The sequence below is a fragment of the Gallus gallus genome, chromosome 1 (assembly GCF_016699485.2).
Source record: "Gallus gallus isolate bGalGal1 chromosome 1, bGalGal1.mat.broiler.GRCg7b, whole genome shotgun sequence".
In the NCBI taxonomy this organism is placed as follows: Eukaryota; Metazoa; Chordata; class Aves; order Galliformes; family Phasianidae; genus Gallus; species Gallus gallus.
In genome coordinates, this window is record NC_052532.1 from 104,967,422 (window position 1) to 104,991,329 (window position 23,908).

The 23,908-nt window shown below is 41.7% G+C and overlaps 1 protein-coding gene and 1 non-coding gene across 2 annotated transcripts; one reads left to right on the top strand and one right to left on the bottom strand.

Annotated features, from left to right (window-relative positions):
• Positions 1-2,126: 2,126 nt before the first annotated feature.
• Positions 2,127-7,258, bottom strand: MIS18A (MIS18 kinetochore protein A). The gene is made up of 5 exons (XM_416702.8): positions 6,971-7,258; positions 6,830-6,896; positions 6,589-6,711; positions 4,955-5,048; positions 2,127-4,856 (listed from the first exon to the last, which is right to left on the bottom strand). The coding sequence occupies exons 1-5, from the start codon at positions 7,218-7,220 to the stop codon at positions 4,776-4,778; spliced, it is 615 nt and encodes a 204-aa protein (XP_416702.1). The 5' UTR covers positions 7,221-7,258; the 3' UTR covers positions 2,127-4,775.
• A 117-nt stretch (positions 7,259-7,375) lies between these two features.
• On the top strand, positions 7,376-23,438 carry MRAP. The gene is made up of 3 exons (XR_001470382.4): positions 7,376-8,840; positions 13,929-14,028; positions 21,642-23,438. It is a non-coding gene; the product is annotated as a melanocortin 2 receptor accessory protein (transcript).
• The last annotated feature ends 470 nt before the right edge of the window (positions 23,439-23,908 follow it).

A 23,908-nucleotide genomic window follows, 5' to 3' on the forward strand; every position in this document is an offset into this window, starting at 1 on the left:
CAGTCAGTTTGCCTGCCTACACAGGACCTAAAGGAATCTGATGTTCAAATCTCTCTGAGACAAAACTAATTCAGGTGCCTTGCTCCCTTTAGAATCCCACACATCTATTTTCATCCTGCTCACTCCCACAGTATCCAGCTTTCCTGTCAGAATGTGATGTGCCAGTTCTCTCTTTACCTTCTGTTCCTTCTGATTTGGCACATTTTCTCCAGTTCAGGCTCTTTTTCTCTGTCCTAACAGTGGAAGAAGAAGAGTCATCAAATGAAGGTGGTTTTCCAGCTAATAGCTGTTCAAAGACAAAGTGTGGATAAACTATAGGGCCTTAGGAGACATTAGGGAGCTAGAGATTCATTTGGCTCATTTCACATCAAACGTTCACCTCAGGTCTCTACATGTAGATACCACCTTTAGTCAAGAAAGAAGCCACTTTCCCTGCCTGTGGAAAACACATGGACCCTAACCCCTTGATCTAGAAACCTTAGTCAAGAGGTTTCTCCTTGCTCATGAGCATTCAGACTACAGCCATAGAAGTTCCTCCACCTTAATCTCAGTTCCTCAACCTGCAATCAGCCACACTAACTTTCCTCTCCGTAGCAAAATTTCTCCCAACCTCAAGTAACATTTCCTTTTTGCACTCACACTTCTCTTTCCACGTGTCTTCCCATTTCTTTATTTTTCTTGTATTCTTGCTCCTTTTTCCACAGAACTCAAGTTGGATCCATGGGTCTTTGAACTTAATAGCACCAATCACCATTTTCAGGCCACAGCTAGAGAACCTCCAGACATCTGCTCTACTGCATCTTGCCATACAGTGTGTACCTAACTGTTCTCCACACTTTTTCCCAAACCCCGTTTACAGAAATCATGTCCAGACTAGAACACTGATTTCTGCTCATTTCCTACTCACCACTTCTATTGGTTTTGTTACCAAAAGTTATTCAACTGCCAGAAGAATTTTGGGACCTTCACCTTTCAGACCTCTCCTGCAATCAAGAGCCACAATTACTGTAGGTCAGAAAAACTGGTGGATTTGTCTGTTCATTTAAATGAGTTAAACGTGTCTTCAAGGGGGAAATCTCCTTACCTGTGCTATGTCTCAAACCATAAAAGTATTCAAAATGAAACTTAAATTATGGCAAGTGAAAGTGATAGCAAATAACTGTATGCATTTTGATATATTGGTTAAACACAATCCTGTCAACAGGGAAAAATATGCAGCCGTGCTTTCCATTCTGATAAAGAAATTTGAGAAAGTTCCAGGATTTTATTTATTTTATATATATATAGGTATAATTGCAACTCCGTATCAGTCAACATAAGCACATTACCTGCAGATTTTCAAGCGGACCGTATAGATTCGCGATGAGACATTCAACTCAAACATCTGATCACTACTCTTTTCTAGACTTTTATAAGACCAGAGAAAAATATCCCTCGCTTCACAATCACACCTTATTCATGTCATCACTTTTTCTGGCCGTATGCCCGTTTGTGAACAATTGTTTTCAAGGGAAGAATAACATTAGAACAAAAATCTCTGACAAACGCCTGGAGAACTCATTAAGAATTGCAACCACTGCCATCAAACACAACACTGATGCAGCAGTTTCACAAAAACAAGGTCAAATATCCCCCTAGTTTAATGTTGGTTGTTTCCAACCCCCCTCCCTCTTTCTTTTCCTTCTGTTCTAATAAAATGGATATATTTTTAAAATAAGCTTTGTTATTTATATCCATCGACTATATTATATGCTTTATATGCGACCCAAGACAATTCCTCCTCCCTCGATATGGTCCAGGCAAGCCAAAAGGTTGGACACCCAAGGTTTCAGTTATTAAAATGTTGCTGACTGTTTCTGACCTGCACACTTTACTGGACAGACCTATTTCCTAAGACACAGTTCAGCTTTCTGTTTCCTGTTCTTCCCTTCAAACACAGCTTATAGAAACCCCAATCTCATCTAAGCTAATTCCTAGCTTTCCTCTTTCTTAAACATACGAAGACCTTTTAGCATACGTGCTAAAGCTTTTGTGTGATACTTTTCTTCAATCAGCAATTCCACGATGTATTTATTACTGCCCCACACTCATCCCTTTCCTCCTAGTGAATTCCGTAAACACAAAGATTTACTTGTTACTCTTTTTATTTCCAAATTACAAAACACGTCTCAAAGTTTGAATTGGGGATATTGAAACCTCAGTTTTTAACCTCCAGAAGACATGCATTTTGTATCACTTTCCCTCGCTTAAGAGCACATAGAGAGCTATGAAGTACTGCTGTACATGCACTAAATATTAACTGCATACAGGGTAAAAGTTATCACTAAACAAAGCAGAACATTCTCCCCCATTGCATAGTGTGCAAGGTGCCTGGGATAAGTAAATGTACCACAGAGCATACAGAACCCCCAGAGTTAAACTACCCTGTATTCAAAGGTTGAAACTGGGCATAGAAGGAACTACCACCAGTAACGGAGACTGCTTATTAAGCAAGAAACAATACCTTTTACATATGACTGTATGCCTGTATGTCATGTCGGCACATTAGAACTTTATTACTAACTCTAGTTGTTTAGGGAACAACTACAGTTTTTATTAACAACTATTCAAACGTATCACAACAGACGTTTCTATATTTAAACAAAGCAAGCAATCTGCATTATATTATCCTCACCCAGTTAAGCACTCCAGATAACAGCTCCTAATTGAACTCTACTACAAAAATAAAGATTATTTTATATACACGCCCAAACACGCACATTTCCCCATGCGGATGTACACAGCTCTTTGTATGAAATTTATTCCAAATTTAGCCTGTTCTTTGCACACCTTAGGAAAGTGGCAGCTTGCAACTCTTGAGAGCATAGACCTATTTTAAGAGTCTATGTGCTAAAGTGCTAGAGCTCCCACCTACAGTATGCTGAAAGACACTAAATATACAGTGTAGCCAAAGGCAGGTAGTTTATAAAAGATGGAAAACTATATCTCATCTTAGTTTACTGTTATTCAAAACATCTAAAAACCGTGTTACCTGTGCTCCACAGCAGAAACTAATCTGGGCTATATGGTCACTTCTGCCTGCAATTGGAGGGACACACTGATGGCATTTTACTTTTCCAATTCCTTCACCAGCAGGTGTTTTTTCTTATTAGCTAAATAAGATGGACGGCTATGAAATGTATGTGCTTACCATAAGATAAGCAACCATCTCTTATTTGTAATGCTTGCTTACAGACACATTTTAATCCTGCTACACACAGTAGCAACATAGAGTATTAGCACCCATCCCCTAAAGTCACTGAAGGAACTCAGGTGATGAACCTATTTAAGGAATAGCTCTGAACTACAATTAGCTGCCCTCCAAATATTTAATGGAGGAACACGTCTACAGATGCTACTTGAGGCCAGTAAACTTGGCTTTCTGAATCTAGGGTAGAATTAAAATTGTTACATGTACGTTTAATGTAATTAAACACAAGGGCCTATTTGGAAACCACGTCAAGGTTGACAACCAATTAGAGGACAGAAAAGTTTATGGTTCTCTTCAGATATCCAGAGTCTGCTGTGCAACTTATGAGCAAAAAATCTTGCTAGAGATGACATTGCCTCAAAAAAGACACTGAGTGATTTGACTGGAACAATCAGAGCTTAGAATAATACCTCAGCAGGCATGCATATAAATGTTTTAGTTGCTTGAACGTGAAAGACTACAAGACAACTACAACGGGCCAAACTGCATGCTACTTTAAAACAAAATGGTAGATAAAGAAGAGGGGGTGGGGAGGGTGCAGGGGAAAATAAGAGAGCTCCCAAGAGAAATGGTCATTACCAGTAGGAAGAACAGTGGGAAAATTCATTCCAACTTTCTGGAGACTAGTTAAAAATTAGTAGTAATACAATTAAATAGCACTGGGCAATGGAATGTAACTAAATAGAAATCAAAAAGATTTTTCCCTTACCCAATTAGCTCTTGCTTTGATTTATTGGGAAAAACAAACAAACAAACACAATGCTTGGAAGACAAACATATAGTAAAACCCTAACAGAAAGATCTACATGTTAACAACAAAACATTGACAGAAGTTTCCTAAGTAGCACTGAATTCTTTTTGTTCAAATATGCACCTAATTTTGATTAAAAGGTGTGCTGCTACTAGCTTTGTTTATTCTCTTTTTTGAAGCTGTTACACACATGACTCTCAATATCGCACAGAAAGCCATTGTAGCTGATGCTTTTGAAGCCTTCTTTACAGTTATTTCATTTTTGCCTTGAGCTTGCAAAAAAAAAAAAAAAGTTGCTGTGTCATTTCTGTCCAAGACAGCTCAAATAACAGCTGTGGGGACAAGAAAGTGACATATTTTGCTCCCTCAACAGAAGTCATGGGGTGGGGTGTTTTTTTTGTTTTGTTTTTTTTTTCCCCAATTGCTTTAGGAAAGAGATACAAACTCGGTTCAGCAGATATTAAACTGCAGGACAACCAGGAGATAAGACCTTTGCTTTCCAAGGTTTAAAAAAAAAAATTAAATATTTATATATAAACAAGAAGTCTACAGAAACATTGCTTTTTAAGAAGTCTTTTTCTTCCCAGGGTATTCTTTTAAGACAAAAGGGGAACTCCACATCTGTGACAAAGACTCAGTAGCTGGCATTGTCCTGCTGCAGCACAAACCGCCCACATTTTTCAGATCTTCGTGCAGCTTTGAAAATATTCCCACAGATTCCAGAGTTCCACATACGTCAATCTCCAGCAGTTATTTTACACACAGAATTTGCTTTCAAGCGTTACTGTGAAGAGAATCAATTCTTGATTCAACAGTAGCCAGTCTTGCCTCCAGAGCATTTAGTATGGTGTTTGCCTGTGAAGTAAGTGGGGAAAGATACCTGGTTAGAAACAGGTGTACAATATAAAGAACAAGTATAGACGTCATCAAAACAATGCAAGATTAAGCATTACCCTTTTTAGTGCTTCTTCCAAGGCAGCTCGACTTTCAAGAGTTAAAGGCTCCTCATCAGTAACAGCCTGCTTTTCTGAGGATCCTAGAATGTAACTGATATGCTACAGTTTAGATGGTGCACTTTTCACTCTGAAGGCAAAAGAACACCTGTATGATTCATCCGCTGCTCTTGATAAGATTGCACTTAATACACTAGCACAGTCAAAGCACTATTTCGACAACAACAACAACAACAACACAACCCTATTTTTAGTAATCTTGCAAATGAGCTCTGTGGTGGAACTTAGACTGCTTTGAGCTCTAAACAACCAGGATGTCATTGCTTTATACAAGTTGAAACTCCGAAAGTCAGTCATGTTCTGGTGCTACAGGATACAATGAAAATATATTCAGACACTGAGATTAGTGTAGCACCAGCTGGGAGAATTAGACATGATCACTACTCCAAGAGAATGCCACTTTGCAGCCCTGTTATTGTCTTCCAGAGACTTCTACTGTCATCAAAAAACAAAGTATTTAGCGTATTTAGCTGTAATAAAGAGGAAAAAACTGTTCAGATTAGGAAGGAAAACACCCATGTAGACACAGCAGAACAGGCTGGAACTTCATAAAAAAAGCAGAAACAGTAAAACTAGCCCACAGGGAAGCAACAGTAGCTTATCACTGTTATTATAGTAACACTTGGATAAAAGATCTCTAATCTGGATACTTAAAATCATCCACAGAACCTCTAAGATTGCTCTTAAGATTGAGATTTTTAAATAAACTTTTGAAAGAACTCTGATGTGGAGAATTAACAACATCCAGAAACATCAAAGAACAGTTTAAGACCTGTTTCAAGGGCAATAAACCAGATAAAACCAATATAAAGCAGACCTGCATTTTCTAGAAGGCTGTAAAAAGTAAAACTGAATGTGTACTCTTCTGTAGCTGTTTTAAGATTTGTTTTTACCTGCTTCATAAGGAAGAGGAATACCATCCCATACATCACAGACCTCCGACTAAGTTCTGTGCAAGCCCCTGTGTTCTCTGCTTACTAGTTGCACTTCTACTAGATTGAAGCCAGACATCTCTGGTATTACCTATGACTGTAGATAGACAGCAGGCTGCAGATACACCCATGACTGCAGGCTCATTTTCTGTTGTCTAAAGCAGAACACGTGTGTACACTCTTCTGAGAAAATGAGAAAGAACACTCATGTTGTTTCAGGTATGGGCCACAAAGATGACAGAAGACCTGGAGCATTGCTCTCATGAGGAAAGGCTGAGAAACCTGAGACTATTCAGTCTGGAGAAGAGAATTCTGAGGGGATCAATCTTATCAGAGTTTATAAATATCTAAAGGGCAGAGCCAAGCAGTTGGGAACCACTGAAAAGAGCCTGGTCCTATCAGGAGGGCAAGGGGCACAAACTGGAAAACAGGACGTTCCATACAAACATGAGAAAAAGCTTCTTACCGTGAGGGTGACAGACTACTAGAATGAACTGCCCAGAAGGGCTGTGGAGTCTCCTCCAGAGATACTCAAAACCTGCCTGTTATAGGGAACTTGTTCAGACTGTTAGCAGCAACATCCCTTGATATGGTGCCTGGAGGGTGAGGTTAACCTGGTAGCAACACAGATTCTGTCTTTACCTTTCAATTGCGCCAACACTGAAACAAAACAAATCCCTCTTGTAGTCGAGATGTTTTGGGGTGCATCTGTAGATACTGCCAAGTGTCATTGAGCAGCCAGAGCAGAAAAACGTTTCAACCATGCTTAAAGAAGAAAAAAAAAACAACAAAAAAGAAGAAAGAGAGAAAATCACTCCTCCCCACCCCTACTAAAATACACATATACATATATTTTATCTACTGTGGCTTTAAGGGCGCTCACCATCCACACTCTCCAGGCCTCTTGGACAGCTTCTGCTCCTTGTCCACCGACACGTTGCTGGAGGCACCTGCGCAGAAGGCAAAGGTGACCAAGGGTCCCCAACAGCCGCCGTGAGGGTGAGGGCGTGGGAGCGGCACTCACTGCGCAGGAGGATGCACTCCGTCTCCTCGTCGTTGGCCACCCAGCTCAGCGTGTCGCCCACGGGCCTCTTGCAGCCGCCGCACAGGAACACCATGGGCAGGTTCTCGTCGTTTTCCTCTTCCTCCTCCTTCCCGTTCGCTCGCGGTCGCTCCACCGGCAACGCCTCCCGCGGGATGGTCGCCTCTAACATCGACAAAGACGAATCCAGCCCAACCGCACCCCCTGACAACGGATACAACAAGCCCGCCATCACCTTCAAACTGCCCGCGACGGAACCGGAAGTGGCTCGGCTACGTCACGGCCATCGGGCGGGGTTCGGTGCGTGGCCACGCCCCCCCAGCGTAGGTACGCTCCTAGCGTAGCAGGGGGCGGGGTTCCGTTCGTGGCTACGCCCCTAGCGTAGCTACCCTTGTAGCGTAGACGTAGGTGGCGGGGTTTTGTTTCGGCGGTTGTCTAGCTCAGTGCGCTGCCTCCGTAACGCCTACAGGAGGGGTTTGAATGCCGTAGCGCTGGGGAGGCAAAGAGAAGGTGGCGATGGATGGTTTCAAAGCTGTTTTTAACCAAACTGGTGCTTTTTGTGCTGTGCCCAAGCACCTTACTCGTTGGAATGCTGCCTTGCTGAGCCCTTTCTCTGTGCTGTGAGCTATGGGATGCAGCCCTGGCTTCTCCAGCCACCACGCACCCTGAAGGCTGTGGGGATGCAGCCAAAAGCCAGCTGAGAGGCTGCTGTCCTTGATGTGAGAGCAGTTTCTATTCTGCTAGGCTCAGTTAAGCACGCTTGCTATGCTGCGAGGACACAACACCTCAGGCCTTCAGCTGGCTCTGCCTATATTGCGGCTGGGAGGCAGCTCTTCCATCCATTGCCTTTGGGCTGCAGGGAATGAGGAAGCAGCAAAGTAAAATGCAGACCATGAAATCATGAAGGTTGGAAAAGACCTCTAAGATCACCCAGTCCAACCGTTAGCCCACCCCCACCATGCCCACTGACCACGTCCCTCAGTGCCACATCCACACGGCTCTTCAACACCTCCAGGGATGGTGACTGCACCATCTCCCTGGGCAGCCTGCTCACCACTCTTTCAGAGAAGAAATTCTTCCTAATACTGAACCTGAGCCTGGTGCAACTTGAGGCCATTTCCTCTCATCACAGTTACCAGGGAGAAGAGGCTGTCTCCCACCTTGCCACAGCCTCTTTTCAGGTGGTTGTAGAGAACAGTGAGGTCTCCTCCAATATCCTCTTCTCCAGACTGAACAATCCCAGCTCCCTCAGCCGCTCCCTGTTATGATTTGTGCTACAGACTTTTAATCAGCTTTGTTGCATTCTCTGTCTATGATGCATTGGTACTCAGGTACTTGCCCCCTCCTTTATGTGAGTAGAAAGAGATTTCCTTCAGCCTGGCTGTTTCCAGTGGCTCCAGAGAATGCTTCATTGCAGCTGCCTCTCAGAGAGAAGAGTTTGTGACACATCTGGCACTTGTCCATCCCATTCTTAGCTTACTTGGCATCCATCTCAGCTCTGATATGCTGAGGAATAATGTGACTGCCCACCAGGAAGCAAGGGTTACGTTTAAAGGCTGCTACTATTTATCTGTCAGGCATTAATATTCATTTTTGCTCAACGCTTGTTAGTACCAAGGCAGTCCTTGAGCTACAGGACTCCAGAGTGATTTACATAGGCATCAGTTACTCAATCTCTTTCTGAGGGCGCTCAAGCACAATGAAAAAAAGTATTTGGTTGAAGCTGATTTAAAATGCACTACTGACATGGCCAACAGAACAAACTCATCTGAGTACTTCTGGTCTTATGAATATTATTGGGATTACATAGATCCAATTCCGGTAGATGGAAGGAAGTTGAAAGTTAATAAATGTAAGTATCGTAGTGTAGTAGGTGTTTATCTAGTAGAGGAAAAATGAGTGGGCAAAATGTTGTGTGGCTTGTCTTACTGACTTAGCTTGCTTTCTTTGTGACTGAGACCATAATGGTTTAAGCGTGCAAGGTTTGTATGGATGGGTGTCTGTGTGCCAAACTGTCTTTCCTTGACTATGTTCTAGTAGCAGTTATTGCTAATAATGAAACTCTTTGATTTATCTTACTATACTTGAAACTGTAACACTGCTGATATTAACTTTTATTTAGAAGGATGGGCTTTTTACCACTGCTGAATATAAACCTAATTACATGCAGATCTGTAGGCTTGGGGTGTTAGCTACTTGCCTGCTGCTCTCAGAAAAGTTGTGTGAATGAGCAAAGTTCTGATATAAGACTCTCATGTTTTCAGTCTGGGACATACAGCTTACGTTACAATTGATAAGTATTTAAAACCTTGGTAAAGGAAGATCTTTGTTTCTGCTGGCCAGGAACAATAAGCTGAAAATACGTCCTTGTGGTTTAGTGCTACTCAATTGTAAGATGAAGTAGTAATATACATTATCAGCATAATACCTTATTGCCATGGAAGCCGAGTCTGCTGTGTTTAGGAGTTACTTGCAAAGTATATAACGTGAAGCAGCATTCTCCAAATTCAGCCATGGGCAGTTAATTCCCTTTCACACTTGGTTTTGCACAATGACACAGAGATGTACTTTTATGGTTACTTAAGTCGTTAAGACTTTTTTTTTTTTTTTCCCTTAATGCAACTGCACTGGTTTGGTTTTACTACAGTAAAATCACAGTTATGTTATGAGGGATTAACTTAACTTGATACAGCTGGATGGGTGGATGAAGATCAAGGGAGAACAGACAGGCATGTTTGAACTGCCTCAGCTATGGGCAGCGTTCTGCAATTTCTGTCACATCTTTATGGTAGTGAAGCCACAGCCGTGGCTTTATTAGTCTCTGGTTTACTGAAGACAACAGCAACTATGCAGGTATGGTTTCAGGAACTATAATAGCTTTCCTCAACGTTATTACAGTGATCAGGTCTATAGGAAAGTGATCGGGAAAATATCCAATAAATAAAATATAGAAAAAATAAAATATACAATCTACAGTAATCAGGAAAAATATTATATACTTTCAAAATGTTTTCAAGACAGTGCCTTCATAATTGTGAAGGTTGAACTGGAGAGTGTGCGGGAGGAGCATTCAGACCACCCTCCTCAGGCACCTAATTCGGGTCACTGTGCAAGGAGCTTCATGTTCTTATGAGAGCATGAATAAGAAAAGAGAGCAGAGTTTTGTTCTGCACTGCCTCCAGAAGAGCTTTTCTGCCAACTCTAATGAGCCTAGGTTTACTGCCTCCAACTTTAGGTAACCAAGAGCAACGTACCTAAAAGGAGATGTTGTAAATATCCACAGCCTTCCGTATATAAAATCCCACTCCAGAATACTGTAGAGCAACATTCAGTGTTGCTGGGAACAGGCAGGTTGTGAGCAGCTTTACACCACTTATCTAAATCTCTTTAATTTGAAAGTTAAATCAGGTAATCTCTGGCAGATTCAGCCAGTGAACCCCTACATGCTTCTGTGAGAAGGTGTTTCCCCTCTGAAATTCATTGATAGTTTCATGGGGAGCATTGCCACATACCTGTTTGAGTGCTTGTGGGTGATCTCAAGCCTTATTTCAGTTTAATAAAAAACCAACCAAAAATCACACAACAAAGTAAACCAATCTCTTAGTGGTTTTTGTTTGTTTGTTTGTTTTTGTTTTTGTTTTTTCCCCATTTCTTCTCTTACCCAAAGAAGTCTGACACCTTTCAGGTCTCTTTATGTTCCTCTTTATGAGGAGGTGACTTACGTGATCATGCATTTTGTTTATGCATTGGATCTTCTGTTCCTTTGGTACCTTCAAATCACTGATCTAATAATAAAGGAGTGGAGGCTTCAACGGTATAGAATACCCACAAGTTCCTGTAGTGACTGGATAAATAATGGAGGAGTAATACTGTGAGTGAAGATATGCACTGACAAAAAAAGCTTTAGGAAGAGATCGTGCCCTGTTAGGCACCAAGAAAATGCCCTTTGGCCTCAGCTTTGGGAAGCAAACCTGCAGGAGACCAGTCTTTTGTACGTCAGCTGCCCATCTCCCAGGCAGAGAGGAAAAAGAAAGAGGCAAGAGTACGATGTGAGATTTACTATCTTCCCCCTTTGCAGGGCAATGCTAAGGCAGTGTGTGTTCCCTGGGGCAGCTGTTTATGTAACAGACCTCCAGGCAGTGTGCCAGAATGGGATTCTGCTCCATGATTTGTGTCTTTAAAAAGCCCATATTGGCTGTATCAATTTCCAAATTACAAATGTTGGGTTTGGTTTCCTGATGGGCAGGAAAGTTAAATTGTCCGGTCGTTGGGGGGTTTTTGGGTTTCCTATAAAAATAGACATTTTTCCATGTCAGCAGCCTAGAAGGAATGGACGCTGCGTCATACTAGAACTTTTATTCTTCCTTCTCCAAATGCCAGTGGGAAAACAAGCTATAAAGAAAATAGCAAGGGAAATAATTCCACAGCTGGTTAGTTTTTTCCTTGCTTTGAATAAAAGGACTGCTAAGGCAATGAATATACTTTATAGGTTTTCCTGTCTTTACACAATATTTACATTCTTTTACCTTCAAAAGCAACTGCTGGGATTATTGTCTTCATGTGCTTGGAACTATGTAAACAAATCAGGTTCAGCAAGTTCTTGCCCTTTGTGCAGAAGACGAAATGTGATCATTTCCCCTTAGATAGGGGCTTATAGAGCCGTAAATATTCCAAAATTGGCAAAATATATGATATCTCTAGAATTAAAATAAGCGCTATATTGATGTTCCAGGGGACCTCTGCTGATTGACTGCAATGGGACTTGAGCATTTGTTCAGGTGCCTCGCTGAATCAGCCCTAATGAACTGTACATTCATCATAACCCCTGGGATGGGATTATAGCTCCCTAATTCACTCTTGCCTTATATTTTTATTTAATGTAAAACAGAGACCTGAATCCCTGCACTTTCTCTCCTCTGTCATGTGGCCTGTTCCCAGAGCATGGTGAGAACTTGTTTGTCTCATGAAAATGGATCTAAATCCAGCTACTAAGTCATGTTCTTGTTTTCTATTAATAGCATCATGCACGTCTACCCGTTTTGTATGAAAATAATACAGAGTTTAATTGGCCCACGAATGAACAGGCTGTTCAAAAACATACACACGCATATAGAAGGTGACTACAAAAGTTAGCAATAGAAGAGATTTTTATAGGTTGTTAAAATATGTTGTCCCAGTTCAGAAAGAATCCTAATTAGGATTAATAAGACTGTAAAAAGAGTCAGGAAGTTTCTGTTTATCCCTCATGAGTTCCCCTGAGATCTGGAACAAATTTGATAAGCTTCAGTGAATTCCACGAATTGTATTAGCGGCTCTTAAAGATGAAACTAAAATAGCTTTGATATGGAATTTGATAAATCCGTGCTCTTCATTTCTGTCCACGTGGCTTTGAACAAGGCACTTAAACATCAGTTTTTCATATTATCTCCAGTTCTCCCCTGGGGAGTTGAGACTGGCAGTAGCACCAGTCATTGTCTCGTACTTTTGGAAGAGTAGGCCAGAATACTGGCCCATCCATTTTCATTTACCATCCCTTCAATTAAAGCTCAGTAAAAGGTTTTTTTCTTTTTTTTTTCTTTTTTTTTTTTTTTTACCAGAAGAAGAATAAAATAAACTGATGTCCCAGTAGTCGTTTTGTACATTCTCATTTCTCAGTAGCCCAGCCAAAACTCAGCTCTCTGATAAGACTCCTGCTGGGTCAGCTCTAGCTGAAGGTATAGAGGACCTGGAGTAATTCCCCCTTATCTCTTCGTGGCTCTGATGACAACACGTTCTGAACTTTTTCACAAAGAAACACCTCATCAAATATATCGGACCTGTTTCAAAGAACATGAATGTTTTTTGTCCTTTGAGATAGAAGATTTATTTTATCCTGGTCAATATTTGTCTCTGGAGTCAATGACCCTTCTTTTTCACCTTAGTCTAAGTGAGAAGCCAGTGATGAGTTCAGAGCATTTCTCGACTCGTGCTCTGCCCAACACCCAACTTTTTTGAGGCTTTAGCTGGGAAGTTCACTGCTGCACTGATCCCAGGAAGGAGCATTTATGAAACAGAAGTGGATTCATCCCATCTGATAGCAAGTGTATAAATGAGGCAGTCATTTCAGCAGCACTGTAACCTTATGTCATAGAAGACGAGCTTTGTTTTTCCTCCAAACCATTTCTGAGCTCTGTTTGCACTCCTGAAGCCCTGTGGCTTCTGAATTGAGGATAACCACAGTGGCAAGACCTCAGGCTGGTTTAAACCAATTGAGTCTTCAGTGCTAGGAATCCATTCACTTGTTCCTTAAATAAATCAATTAGTTCTGATGGAGTAAGCTTCTTTTTGAACTATTTTGTGACAATTACAGAAGTATTGCAGCAGAACAGTGGGCTCTTCACAGTTTGTTCCACTGGACTGATGTATCCTGGGCGCCACAGTCTGTTTGCAAAACAGGCTTTCCTGTGTGAAAATCCAGTGTTTCTCTTGGTAGAATATGTTTTCAAAGCGAGACTTTCCTCCATAAAAGAGCATCATATGAAAGGTCATGGGTTGCATTTTTTCACCAGAGAGTAGGATATGGCCACACATTGAGACACTGATAGCTTTATCTTGAGTAACACAATGCTGACTGCACAGTGATTTTGTAAAAGGAAACGTGTCCCCTGCAAAGAGCTGAAAATGAAAACCATCCTAAATACTCAGGATTACCTTTTAAATATACTTATGAGTTGTTTTTGGTTTTTTTTCCATTTTCTCCCCCAGCCCTGGCTGTACACTGTTAAGTTGCTAGGAAACTTAAGATTTTCAACAAATTTGCACTCAGGTTCCCCTCTCTCAAGGGTTTAGTTAAATTCAATTAATTCAATGGCATGCCTTTCTTACAGATCATAAACCGTGTTGTTGTTTTGTTTGTATTTGCCATGTCACCAGTGACGGAATTATTGTGTTGTGTTCACAGATTCTATTGTCATAGCCTTTTGGGTTGGACTTGCTGCCTTTGTGATGTTTCTTTTCCTTATTTTGCTCTACATGTCCCGCTCTGGATCAAATCCAGTAAAGTAAGTACAATGAGAGGCAAAAGAGCGAAGTGTGATAAAGTAATCTGCATGAAACATTTATTCACTGCTTCAGATGATCCAGCAGTTACATTCAGCATTTACAATTGCACACTGAGATGATGCTGCTTACTTATGATTTGGTTTGGATGTCCTTCAGCCAACTGCTGTTCACTGTTTCTATTAATCACTTGGGCTAAAATATGAATTAATAACTGTTGTGGTTTGCCAATGGCAAAAACAGTGGGGAATAAGGAAGCAAAAGGATAGGCAGAGCAGTCGGTTCTGCTCATTGTGTTTGCAAAAAAACATATTTTACTTATGTCAGCTATCAAGGTTGTATCTTATTGAAGAGTGTCTGTTTTACATGCAGAGTGGGGGAGTACCGCATGTAAACCACAACTAAGAAGGAACTAGAAATCACGATGATAAAGTAGGTGAACATGAGCTCCCAAAGCAGCTCTGCAAGACTTGATCAAATTAAAAGAAATTTACTAGTGAGATCACAAAGGTAATATTATGTGTGGCATTGCTTAGACCATTCAAAAAAAAATGTTGTACTGATGTTAGAATGGACTCTTTAAAAGGAGGTTTAAAGAAATCTGTTTCTCAAGGAAGAGAGGCTGAAAGGTGCTTATTCTGAACTATCTGCAGCTTTAGAAGTCTAGTGTCCAATTGGAGAGCCACATCATAACGATCAAATGCCAAAGTAATTTACTAAAATGTAGTGGCTGGAAGCTGATGCTACTCAAACTAAGATGTCCTACATAATTTATGTAAGGATAACCATTCACTGAAATAATTTATGTTAAATGGGTCACGGTTAATTCTTTTTTTACTCCGTGACTTAACATCTTAGTAACATGCAGTTGTATTCATCCCAAAATTACTGTGAGGAGTCTACGGTCTAGCATTCTGTGATCTGTTATGCAGAAGCTTCTTTCTCACCTAAAATACATGAGTGGCATCTTCTCTAAACATTTTTAAGTTCTTGCTGTTTAAACTAACTCTGTGAGGCTACTGATGTGTCTAACTGCCTGAAGATCTGGGCTTATTTTCTATTTTATTCATGTTTGTCGAATCCTGGCAATAGTCTGACAATGCCTTTCTTCCCAAAGGTGAGCCGTATCTGAACTGTTGCCCTTTAGCACAGTGAGCTCTTGGTAAAACTATAATATGCTTAGTCAGAGGCAGTATTAATTAGTTGGAAGTGTGGTTGTGAAATCATAGAATTGTTAAGGTTGATAAAGACCATTAAGATCATCTAGTCCAACCGTCAACCCATCACCACCATGCCCACTAAGTGACTTCAAACACCTGCCAACCATGAGCCTCTAGCGTTTACAGTATCAGTCAGTTTAGGAGCGATACAACACGGTAAAACTGGGTTTTCTGCTAGGCCAGAGTCCTGGAATTAGCCTCGTGTCATTTTCCTAGTAATTAATGCTTTCAGGTATGATTCTGTTACTCTTGTCTTTCTACCTTACTATAAATTTCAGTAGAGTACTACTCACCATTAGGAAAACAGTTGGGTCTAAGCTAGAGAGTAGGCCAGTAAAGCATAACAGCATTTTCAGGTTCCAAAAGTGTACAGTACATATAGCGCTACAGAAGGACATCTAGATCTACAGAAAGAGATTCTAGATCAGCACGTTAGTGTCATCCAGGTCGTTTATACAGCTGGGCTTGACAAAAAAAGGACAGGATCTTTCAGTGGCAGACAGGTGGGTTAGCTAATCTGTTTTAGAATATTTCTACCTGAAACGCTTGTGACTGAAAAGAGAGGCTGAATAAATACCTCACTGTAACAGATACGTCTGCAGTCCTCTAAACAATTATTGACCCTGCCCTGTGAAGAGCAGAGCAGGTGCTGTACAGGTACCTGTAGTTGATATGCCCGAAGAAGATGCAGTGCCCACTCATGTGCAGCACTCACATGTGGGTTGAATGGGAGCGCAGCTCTAACACTACTTGTCATTTTGAACTTTGGCTAAGGACAGGTTTCTGTTTGCAGCTTTCTACACTTGGCTTACTTTGTTTGCTGCTAGGTTTTTTTTGTTTTGTTTTTTCCTGGCAAACATGTTTTATGTAAACAAGGATGCATTTGCCCACTGTTCCACCTAATCTGATCAGGACAGAGAAAATTCAGCTCAGCACATTAGGGAGAGGTTCAAGATTAGGTCACAAACAAGCAGAGGGAATATAATGGCATAAAAAAAAAGGAGCAGTAATAGCCTAATTTATTTGCACCCCGAGGTCCCTGGCATGCTCACAAAAAGTAACAATGACAATAAAAAAGGCAACTTGCCCAAATAAACCACAAAGCAAGAGGCAGGCTAATAATACAAGAAATACATGGAAATGAACATAAAATTGTAGGGTAACATTAATTTACTGTTCCTGAAAAAAACTGGCAGAAGTCTATATACATGAATAACTCGGTGTATTTGGAAAATTAAAACAAGTGTTAGTTGTTTTTTTTTTTTTTTCTTTCAATCACTTTATATTCTGTTATTGGATGAAATGCTTGGCTTAAAAATATCCATATTCATCCTCAGTATGTTCGATTTTGCTATTAAAAGACCTGCTGTGAGCCAGGCAATCTGGCAGTGTTTTGTGGGAAGCCCAAGAATCATTAATGGAAAGCAGTATTGGATGAGATGTTCTTAAGTTTTAAATCATCCTATCTCATCATTTTTCTAGGCTTGAAACATACTGAGAGAAAACATTTCTAGGACTGAACAGAGTAGTCAACCACCCATCCCCCCCCAAACTTGCTCTTTTAGATTGAGTTCTGCTTGTTTTCTAACTGCCTGCTCCAATTACACTTCTCTTAACTCCTGCAATAAAACATAGTGAATTGCTGTTCTTATTAGCTTGCACCACCTTCTCCTTTTTTCTCCTTTTTATATATTCTATCCATTTTCCTTTGCATGAAGATGAACTAATATCTATACTGAATTCTCCTTTCTCTTTTGCCATGATAATTGTGATGCATTCACCTAACAAATGTACACGTGCGTCACTGGTCAAGGCTGGAGAACTTTTACCTTCACTGTTTCTGTGCTCATCTGTCTCTCTGTCAAACCCAGGGGCATATAGGACAGTATGTTCTGTTTCAGCTTGCTCAATTGCTTGGTGAAACACCGTGCTTTCAAGTCTGACTGTTCATAAGAGCATATCTTCTTGCTTTCACTTGCCTTCAGCTGACTGTCAGGCATACCTCTGCTGCTGTAATTCAGCTGCCTTTATGGTCAGTTAGATCTTTGTGGGGTCCCCAGAGATTACATTTTGGCCTTGTACAATACAGATTCTATCTTTTGTATAACAGTGATGGCATCTATTACACCACTGTGTACACCGATGTCTATGATGTTGGCAAGGCTATGACATCTGCCATGGTATAGTCTGCTGATGCATATACATACAGAAGAGAAGTCAGAGTGTTTTCCAAAAGACACTTTCGAAATAACTAGATTTACTTATTCCACAGCATAATCTTCAGATGCTGAGACGCCCCGGACTCAAAACCGTGGTCTAATTGCACCACACTCACTCTGCAATGCAAAGGATTTGGTGCCAAGTCAGATGAGAGAATTCAGGAGAGGGGGGAGCGTTGATGCATGCAAGAGAGCTTCAGCAAGGAATCCTTGTCCCAGTCCCTTTTGTAACCATTATGCTGTTCCTGCAGAAGGAAAGAAAAAAGGGTTTGAGGCACAGTACCAATTATCTCAAACCCATTAACATGCCAAGGCATTTACCCCAGCATTGTAATCAAGAGCCAGTATTAACATCTGCACCAACAATCTCTCTTACCATCCAAAATGATAGAGAAAATAAGGTTTGGTGGCTAGAGACAGTTCCCACTGAAGGCTGGCACTTCATGCAGTGGGGTGAAGGCAGGGAACCAGCCTTCCCAAGCCTCTCAGGGGGAGATCCCATTTTCCCATGGATTTCACTGGAGGTTGTGCATTCCTGACAGCCTTACTGAGACTGCTGTGGACTACCAAAATCTTCAGACTTTGCCTATCTGACAGTATAATGGAAGGAGGGAAAAAAGAAGAAGGGAAAAAGGAAGGTCTACACAGTCTCTGGGACAGTCAAACAAGTGACTCTGGACTCCTTGGCAGCATGAGCCTTTTTGATGTCTGACAAATTTTTTGCAACAAGAAACACAATTCAGTGTTTAGACATTTTTCCCAACTACACACAACTTTTGCCCGATATTTCTGGGACATATGGTAACAAAGGTTCAGGATCCCTCTTGCCAGACAGCTATGTGTGACTTGGCTTTGAAACCCTTGTTCTGCAGCCAGCTTTCACCTCAGTTTGCAGGTGAGGGTTTCCTACACGGACAGGCAGATAACTGCTGATTTGGTGGACAGTCTGTACAATGTCCATGTGCTCTTTCAGTTTTCTGCTCCATCCAGATCAATTGCAACAGCTGCTTCATTCCTGGAACTTGGGAACTAGTTTGGATATTTGACAAGACGGGTCAATTTAAAGAAAAGAATCGATAGCAATATCCTAGATCTCGCCATGAGGGCAGACAACTTTCTGAGGTGGTGGTTTTTCTTTTCTTAATCTTCAAGACTGTAATATTCATTAGTGAACAACAAAACAACCATATATACATCCTACAGTAACAAAAAGCACCTATTCCTGTACACAAAGGTAGCAGATTTGATAGTCTAAGCACTAGTTCATATTCTTCCCGATGACAGTAAGAAGTGTCGTAGCTCTACTTGGCCATGCCTTGTCTTTGAGAAGAGGAGCTTACTGCACTGTACTATTCAGTGTAGTGAGATCACTGTGAGAGGTACTTCCCTGACTAAGCAGGCAATGCTTTCAGGTAGCTCCTCCTGTTCCCTTTTTTTCTCAACGTTTCAAGGAATAAAGCTGTCTTTCATGCCTCCATCATTAGGAGAACCTTCTACATTGACAGAACCTATGTTCTGTCAGACCCAAGGGAGTGTGACTGTTAAAATGGTTAGCTATGAACTGTCAGAACCTGTTACGAGTCTTCTGTCATCAAAGCTGAAATCACAGGGTCTTCATAGAAAGCTGTACTCGCTCCTGTCATCTAAAGGCTGACGGCCAGGAACCTACTCTGTATCTTTTGGCAGGCTTCATGTCATTGGAGAGTCCTGGGACTGAGTCTGTGGTGACACTTGGTACAGTGGTACTGATAATGCTCAGAGAAAACTTATCTCCAAGTGAAAACTAAGTCTGGGTTTTTATTAAGCACCATCCACTCCCTGCATGCGCCTGTGAGCACACAGACAGGAAGAGAGATTGCCTACCAGTAAGCAGTGCCCTTCCAGAAATCTCATGCACTGAAAACCCGTAGGCAAAACTGAAATACCGCTTGTTGGATGTGAGGTTAGAACGTGTCCCCCCTAGTGGCTGCTGCTCAGACTTTCTTGGGTGGGCTGTGCAGTAGGACGCACTTCTGAGTTGCTGGGAAGTAGGCTGCATTGGCATTAATGTTCACCAGTGCTTTCTGAAGGCCCTCCTAGTTCTTGCCCTTTCTCTTAGAAACTAAAACGATGGGCATTTTTGCTTTCAAAATGTTAAACCGTTTTTAATGACAAAAAGTCTTCCTACTTGACTGGGCAGACGTTTACAAGTCTCAAATCAGAAGAGTGAAATAACTCTTGAGCAGTGCCTTCAAGTAGTGTCCTAAGACCAACTGTATCATCCAAGCCCACAATGTCTCTTCTGAGAGTGCCAAGTGTCCGGTCCAGTCCCTCGCTCCCAAGGGACATAAACCACAACTGATGCGTGGGAGATCTGGGAGTGCTGCCAACTGAAGGCAGGGAGGCAGGCTCCTCTCAATTGGATTCCCCTGAAGAAATGAAATCAGATGTTTCACAGTTCCCATCTTTCTATAAAACCATACTGTCTGGAATTATTTTTTGTTGGTGTCCCTTGAAATACTGTTCCAGTTGTATCTTATCTTAGTTTTAATTCCATGATTTTGCCTGGGGCTGAGGTCAGTTACACTGGCTTGTAGTGACCTGGCCTGACCAGTTCACCTCCCTTTGAGCCCTGGGACATTAGAGCCTTTCCAGTCTCATCATATTTCCCCACTGTTCCAGGGGTGGTTAAAGATTAACAAGAGCCGGCCAGAGAGCTCCACAGACAGATTGCAGGTCTCTGGGATGCAAGTTCTCCCGCTGGTGTAAAAATTTGGATAGCTAGCTGATGACACTTAGCTACTTAATGGACTGGAAAGGAAGCATCCTGTTTTGGTAAGGATATTTTTGTCTTGTTTCTGTCAAATGGAGAAGAAATGAATATGGAATTTCTTGAATATGCCTGCATAATAGCAAGGAAAACCCTAAGTCTGCTTGCCTCCAGCCTGTGGTGGGCCTGTTGCTGAGACTTGGGGATTTTGTTTTATTTATTTGTTCATTACCATTAAGCAGAATGGCTGCTGTGTTAGCATTGTCAGGCACAGATGTTTTTCATTAATTAAGTATAAATTCGATGTTACCAAATCGATATTTCCCTTCCTCCAAATTATTCCAAATAGTCGTTTCCCTTTTCATCCCATTAATTTTATCTTGCATTTTAAGTTCCATTATGTTGGTCTGACTGCTGATACAAATGTGGCTTTTAGTTAAAGACCACTCCATTTTTTTCACCTGTGAACCTGTGGCACCAGTGCATTCATAAGACTTTTCAGAAAGTTTCCTTTTTCTTTCACACTCTTGGGGCACATTTTTCTTGCCAATATAATTTTCCTTTCCCCCTTTAAGGCCCTTAGGATAGAGATGTAGTTGGGACCGTCATCTTGTGTTATGCCATATGCAGTGGAATTCGCTGCTTTCAAGCCAGGGTTTATCTGTCATTTCTTTCTTAAGGATGAATTTTGGGAAGCTGCTGGGAAGAGGGAATGGGGAAGAAGAGGCAGGGTGTTCTCAGCTGTTCTCCTGTCGTCACCCCATCCACCTCTCAACTGTTTTTTTTCTGGCAGAATCATAGGTCTGTTATGTACACTGAACATTTCCTGCTGCGCTTGTCCAACGTGCTCTTTCTTGCTCAGATCCCCACCCTCTCCTCAGACTGTCATTCCCAGTGTCAGTGCCAGGGGATCTCTCGCAGATACCATGCATCCCTCTTGCTCTTGCCCCAGTGTCAGTGACTGTCCCTCTTGTACACTTGCTCACATTCACACATCAGTCCTGTCCCCTTTCTTTCCCGGGAGTGCTGATGACAGATCCCTTCACCCTCGCTGCCAAACAAGTTATAGCAATGTTTGTAGTTCCCTCTTTAAAAATGCAGGTGGAGAACCATGCCTTGGATTGGACTGAAGGACAACCGTGATTGGGTTGGACTGAAGGTCTCATTATGAGCAAGGGCGTTCACCAAGCGTGGCTCACAGCTCACTATTTTGCTGTTGGTCGTTACCAGCTAAGGACATAATTCTCACAGTGGATGAAGAAAGCTGAAATCCAAAAGCATCTCTCATGCTGGATTCAATGTATTTGTGTTGGAAGAGCCACCGTCTACATTTACTAAAACTTTTTAAATGTACTTGCTTATGAAACTGCTGCTATCTGTCTTCCAAACAGTAGTCCCTGATAACAGTACATTTTTCCCTTCCACAGACAGGTGGTCGTAAGGAACCGGGTAGAAGAAAGCAGTTCCAACAGTGAGCAGCCTCACGGTGACAATGTCAGCAGTCCATTCCCAGATCCGGTTGCTCCCGGAACACCCAGCTGCCTTCCAGATCACAGTGGCATTCATGGAAGTATTTCAGCCTGAATTAAAACCAGAAGAGGTGAAACAGAAGCAGCAGGGCAGTCCACCTGGCTGTGGAAACAATTAGTACATTAGACTGCAGCTGAATTAGTTCAGGAAAAGAACAGCGAAGACCAAACCTGACAAATCCTGGGTGCCTAAAATGAAGAACTACCTGCCGTATTTGAGCAGCATTGCTGGAGTTGCCTGATCAGGAGAACATTTTAGATTGTGATGATGATGACTGCAAAATATCTCTCTTTCTCAGTAAAGATTCAGACTCTTCTCTCAGTTACGTCATGTGAAGCATTTGCTGCCTGTTGAGTAATTCTCACTAACAGGCACTTGGCTCAGAGTAGACCTACTCCTCCAGCAGAAAGCATGTACCAGTTACTCCTCATGTTCTCTGAAGCACACTGAGTATTTTCAGAGGTACCTCTGCAGAAGCAATTTTCCCTGAGTTTTCTTGCTGTGAAAGAAAGCAGCATCACATAGATTGGGCAGCATAAACAATAATGTTTAGACATTGTGAGAGCTGCAGTGACACATCTATTTCTATCTTTATCCTCAGATCACAATCTCATCAGCAGCATCTTAGTGACATCTCCATTTGGTCATCCTCTCAAAAGTAAGCAACAATGGCAAGTATAGCATCAGCAATAAAGCTTTGCTTTTGGAAGGGTTACAACTTGCTTCACTGATTTAAAGCTCAGCAATTCCTTCAGGGATAGAATTTTATTCTATTTTTTTGCAAAAGGAAAGTAAATATTTGGTTTACTTACAAATCATTAACACTGCTTTGCCAGAACAGCCTTTAAAAAAGCTACTGGCAACACTAAATATCTCAAGTGAGCGTGTCTTACTGAATAAACTCATTAGCTTTACCCACTGTCCAGAAATAGTTTTGCCACAAATAGCCAATCACCTTTTGCTTCCATTTTGAAATGGTAAGTGGAGAAGAAATGTGAAGACTGAACAGATTTGAAAAGGTACCTGTGAGTTACTCCGACTTTAGAAGAAGTGTGTTTATCGTGTTTTATACCAAAGGAAAATGCTGGCAAAACCACAAAAGCAATAACATATTTCTGCATAAGCTGCTTGCTTTCAGCTGGGGCTGAAAAATGTTTTAACAGAATCTAGAGCCCTCTGTGAGGGCCAGAGAAGCTTTTCCATGAGGTGGAGAGGACAAGTTTAGCAGTGCTGGAGCAGAGGAGGAAGGGTTACTCACACTCCCAACCCTTCAGCTCCCTCCACCTTTCCTTGGCCCTGGAGTGCCAAGAAAGCCGAGCAGAACCAGATAGAGGTCCAAGAGAGTGTGAGAAACCCGTAGAGCTACATTAACTGTGTGACCAGGATTGCAGAGTCAGGGAGGCAGTGATAATTGGAGTAGAAAAAGGACCCCATAACTAATTGCTTGTCTGAGGACAACGCAGAATTCATTTGAAACCTGAAGAAAAAAATAGCAATTCCACCTCACCAAGGAGGCAGCAGAAACTCCTGCAGTGAACCACTGGCAGAGCAGCTCTATCCTGCGTATGGGGGATGTGGGTATGTTGGGGTGTGTTAACAAAGCCTTAAACCCAAGAGACAGATTAAACCACAAAGTATGTATTTGTAGTTGTATTGTTTTTTAAAACTCCATTTTCATAAATCTCTGAGATAAACTCTTCTGAAGTTTGCTTTTTGAGCAAATGGACTACCGCTGGTATTGGGCTTGGAATCCTACCAAGGCTTCAAGTCTGCTGAGTCATGGAGAAAATGAGGAATCACAGCAGGAACCAAAGATAGAACATGGACAGAGATGTATCAGAGACCTGAAGTTTTCCTTCAGCCAACCCAGATGGTCACAGCAGCCTTCCCCACCTCTCAGATATATTTACCATTTGCTAGAGCTGAAGTAGTTCCCTCAGAAGACATAATAATTGAACAGTGTGGCAAAGGCCAGACTGTTTTCATTGACAACAAAACTCCTGCTGCCTTAAAAGGGGTATTTCACCTGTGTAGCACCAGCTGTCCCACTGCAAATCATGTCCACCCTCAGACTCCTCTGCAGCCTACAGCATCCATGCCCATTATTCCTCAAACGTGACATCATTCCACCTCGCTCACACTGCTTGCAAAGTCCTTTCCTTCC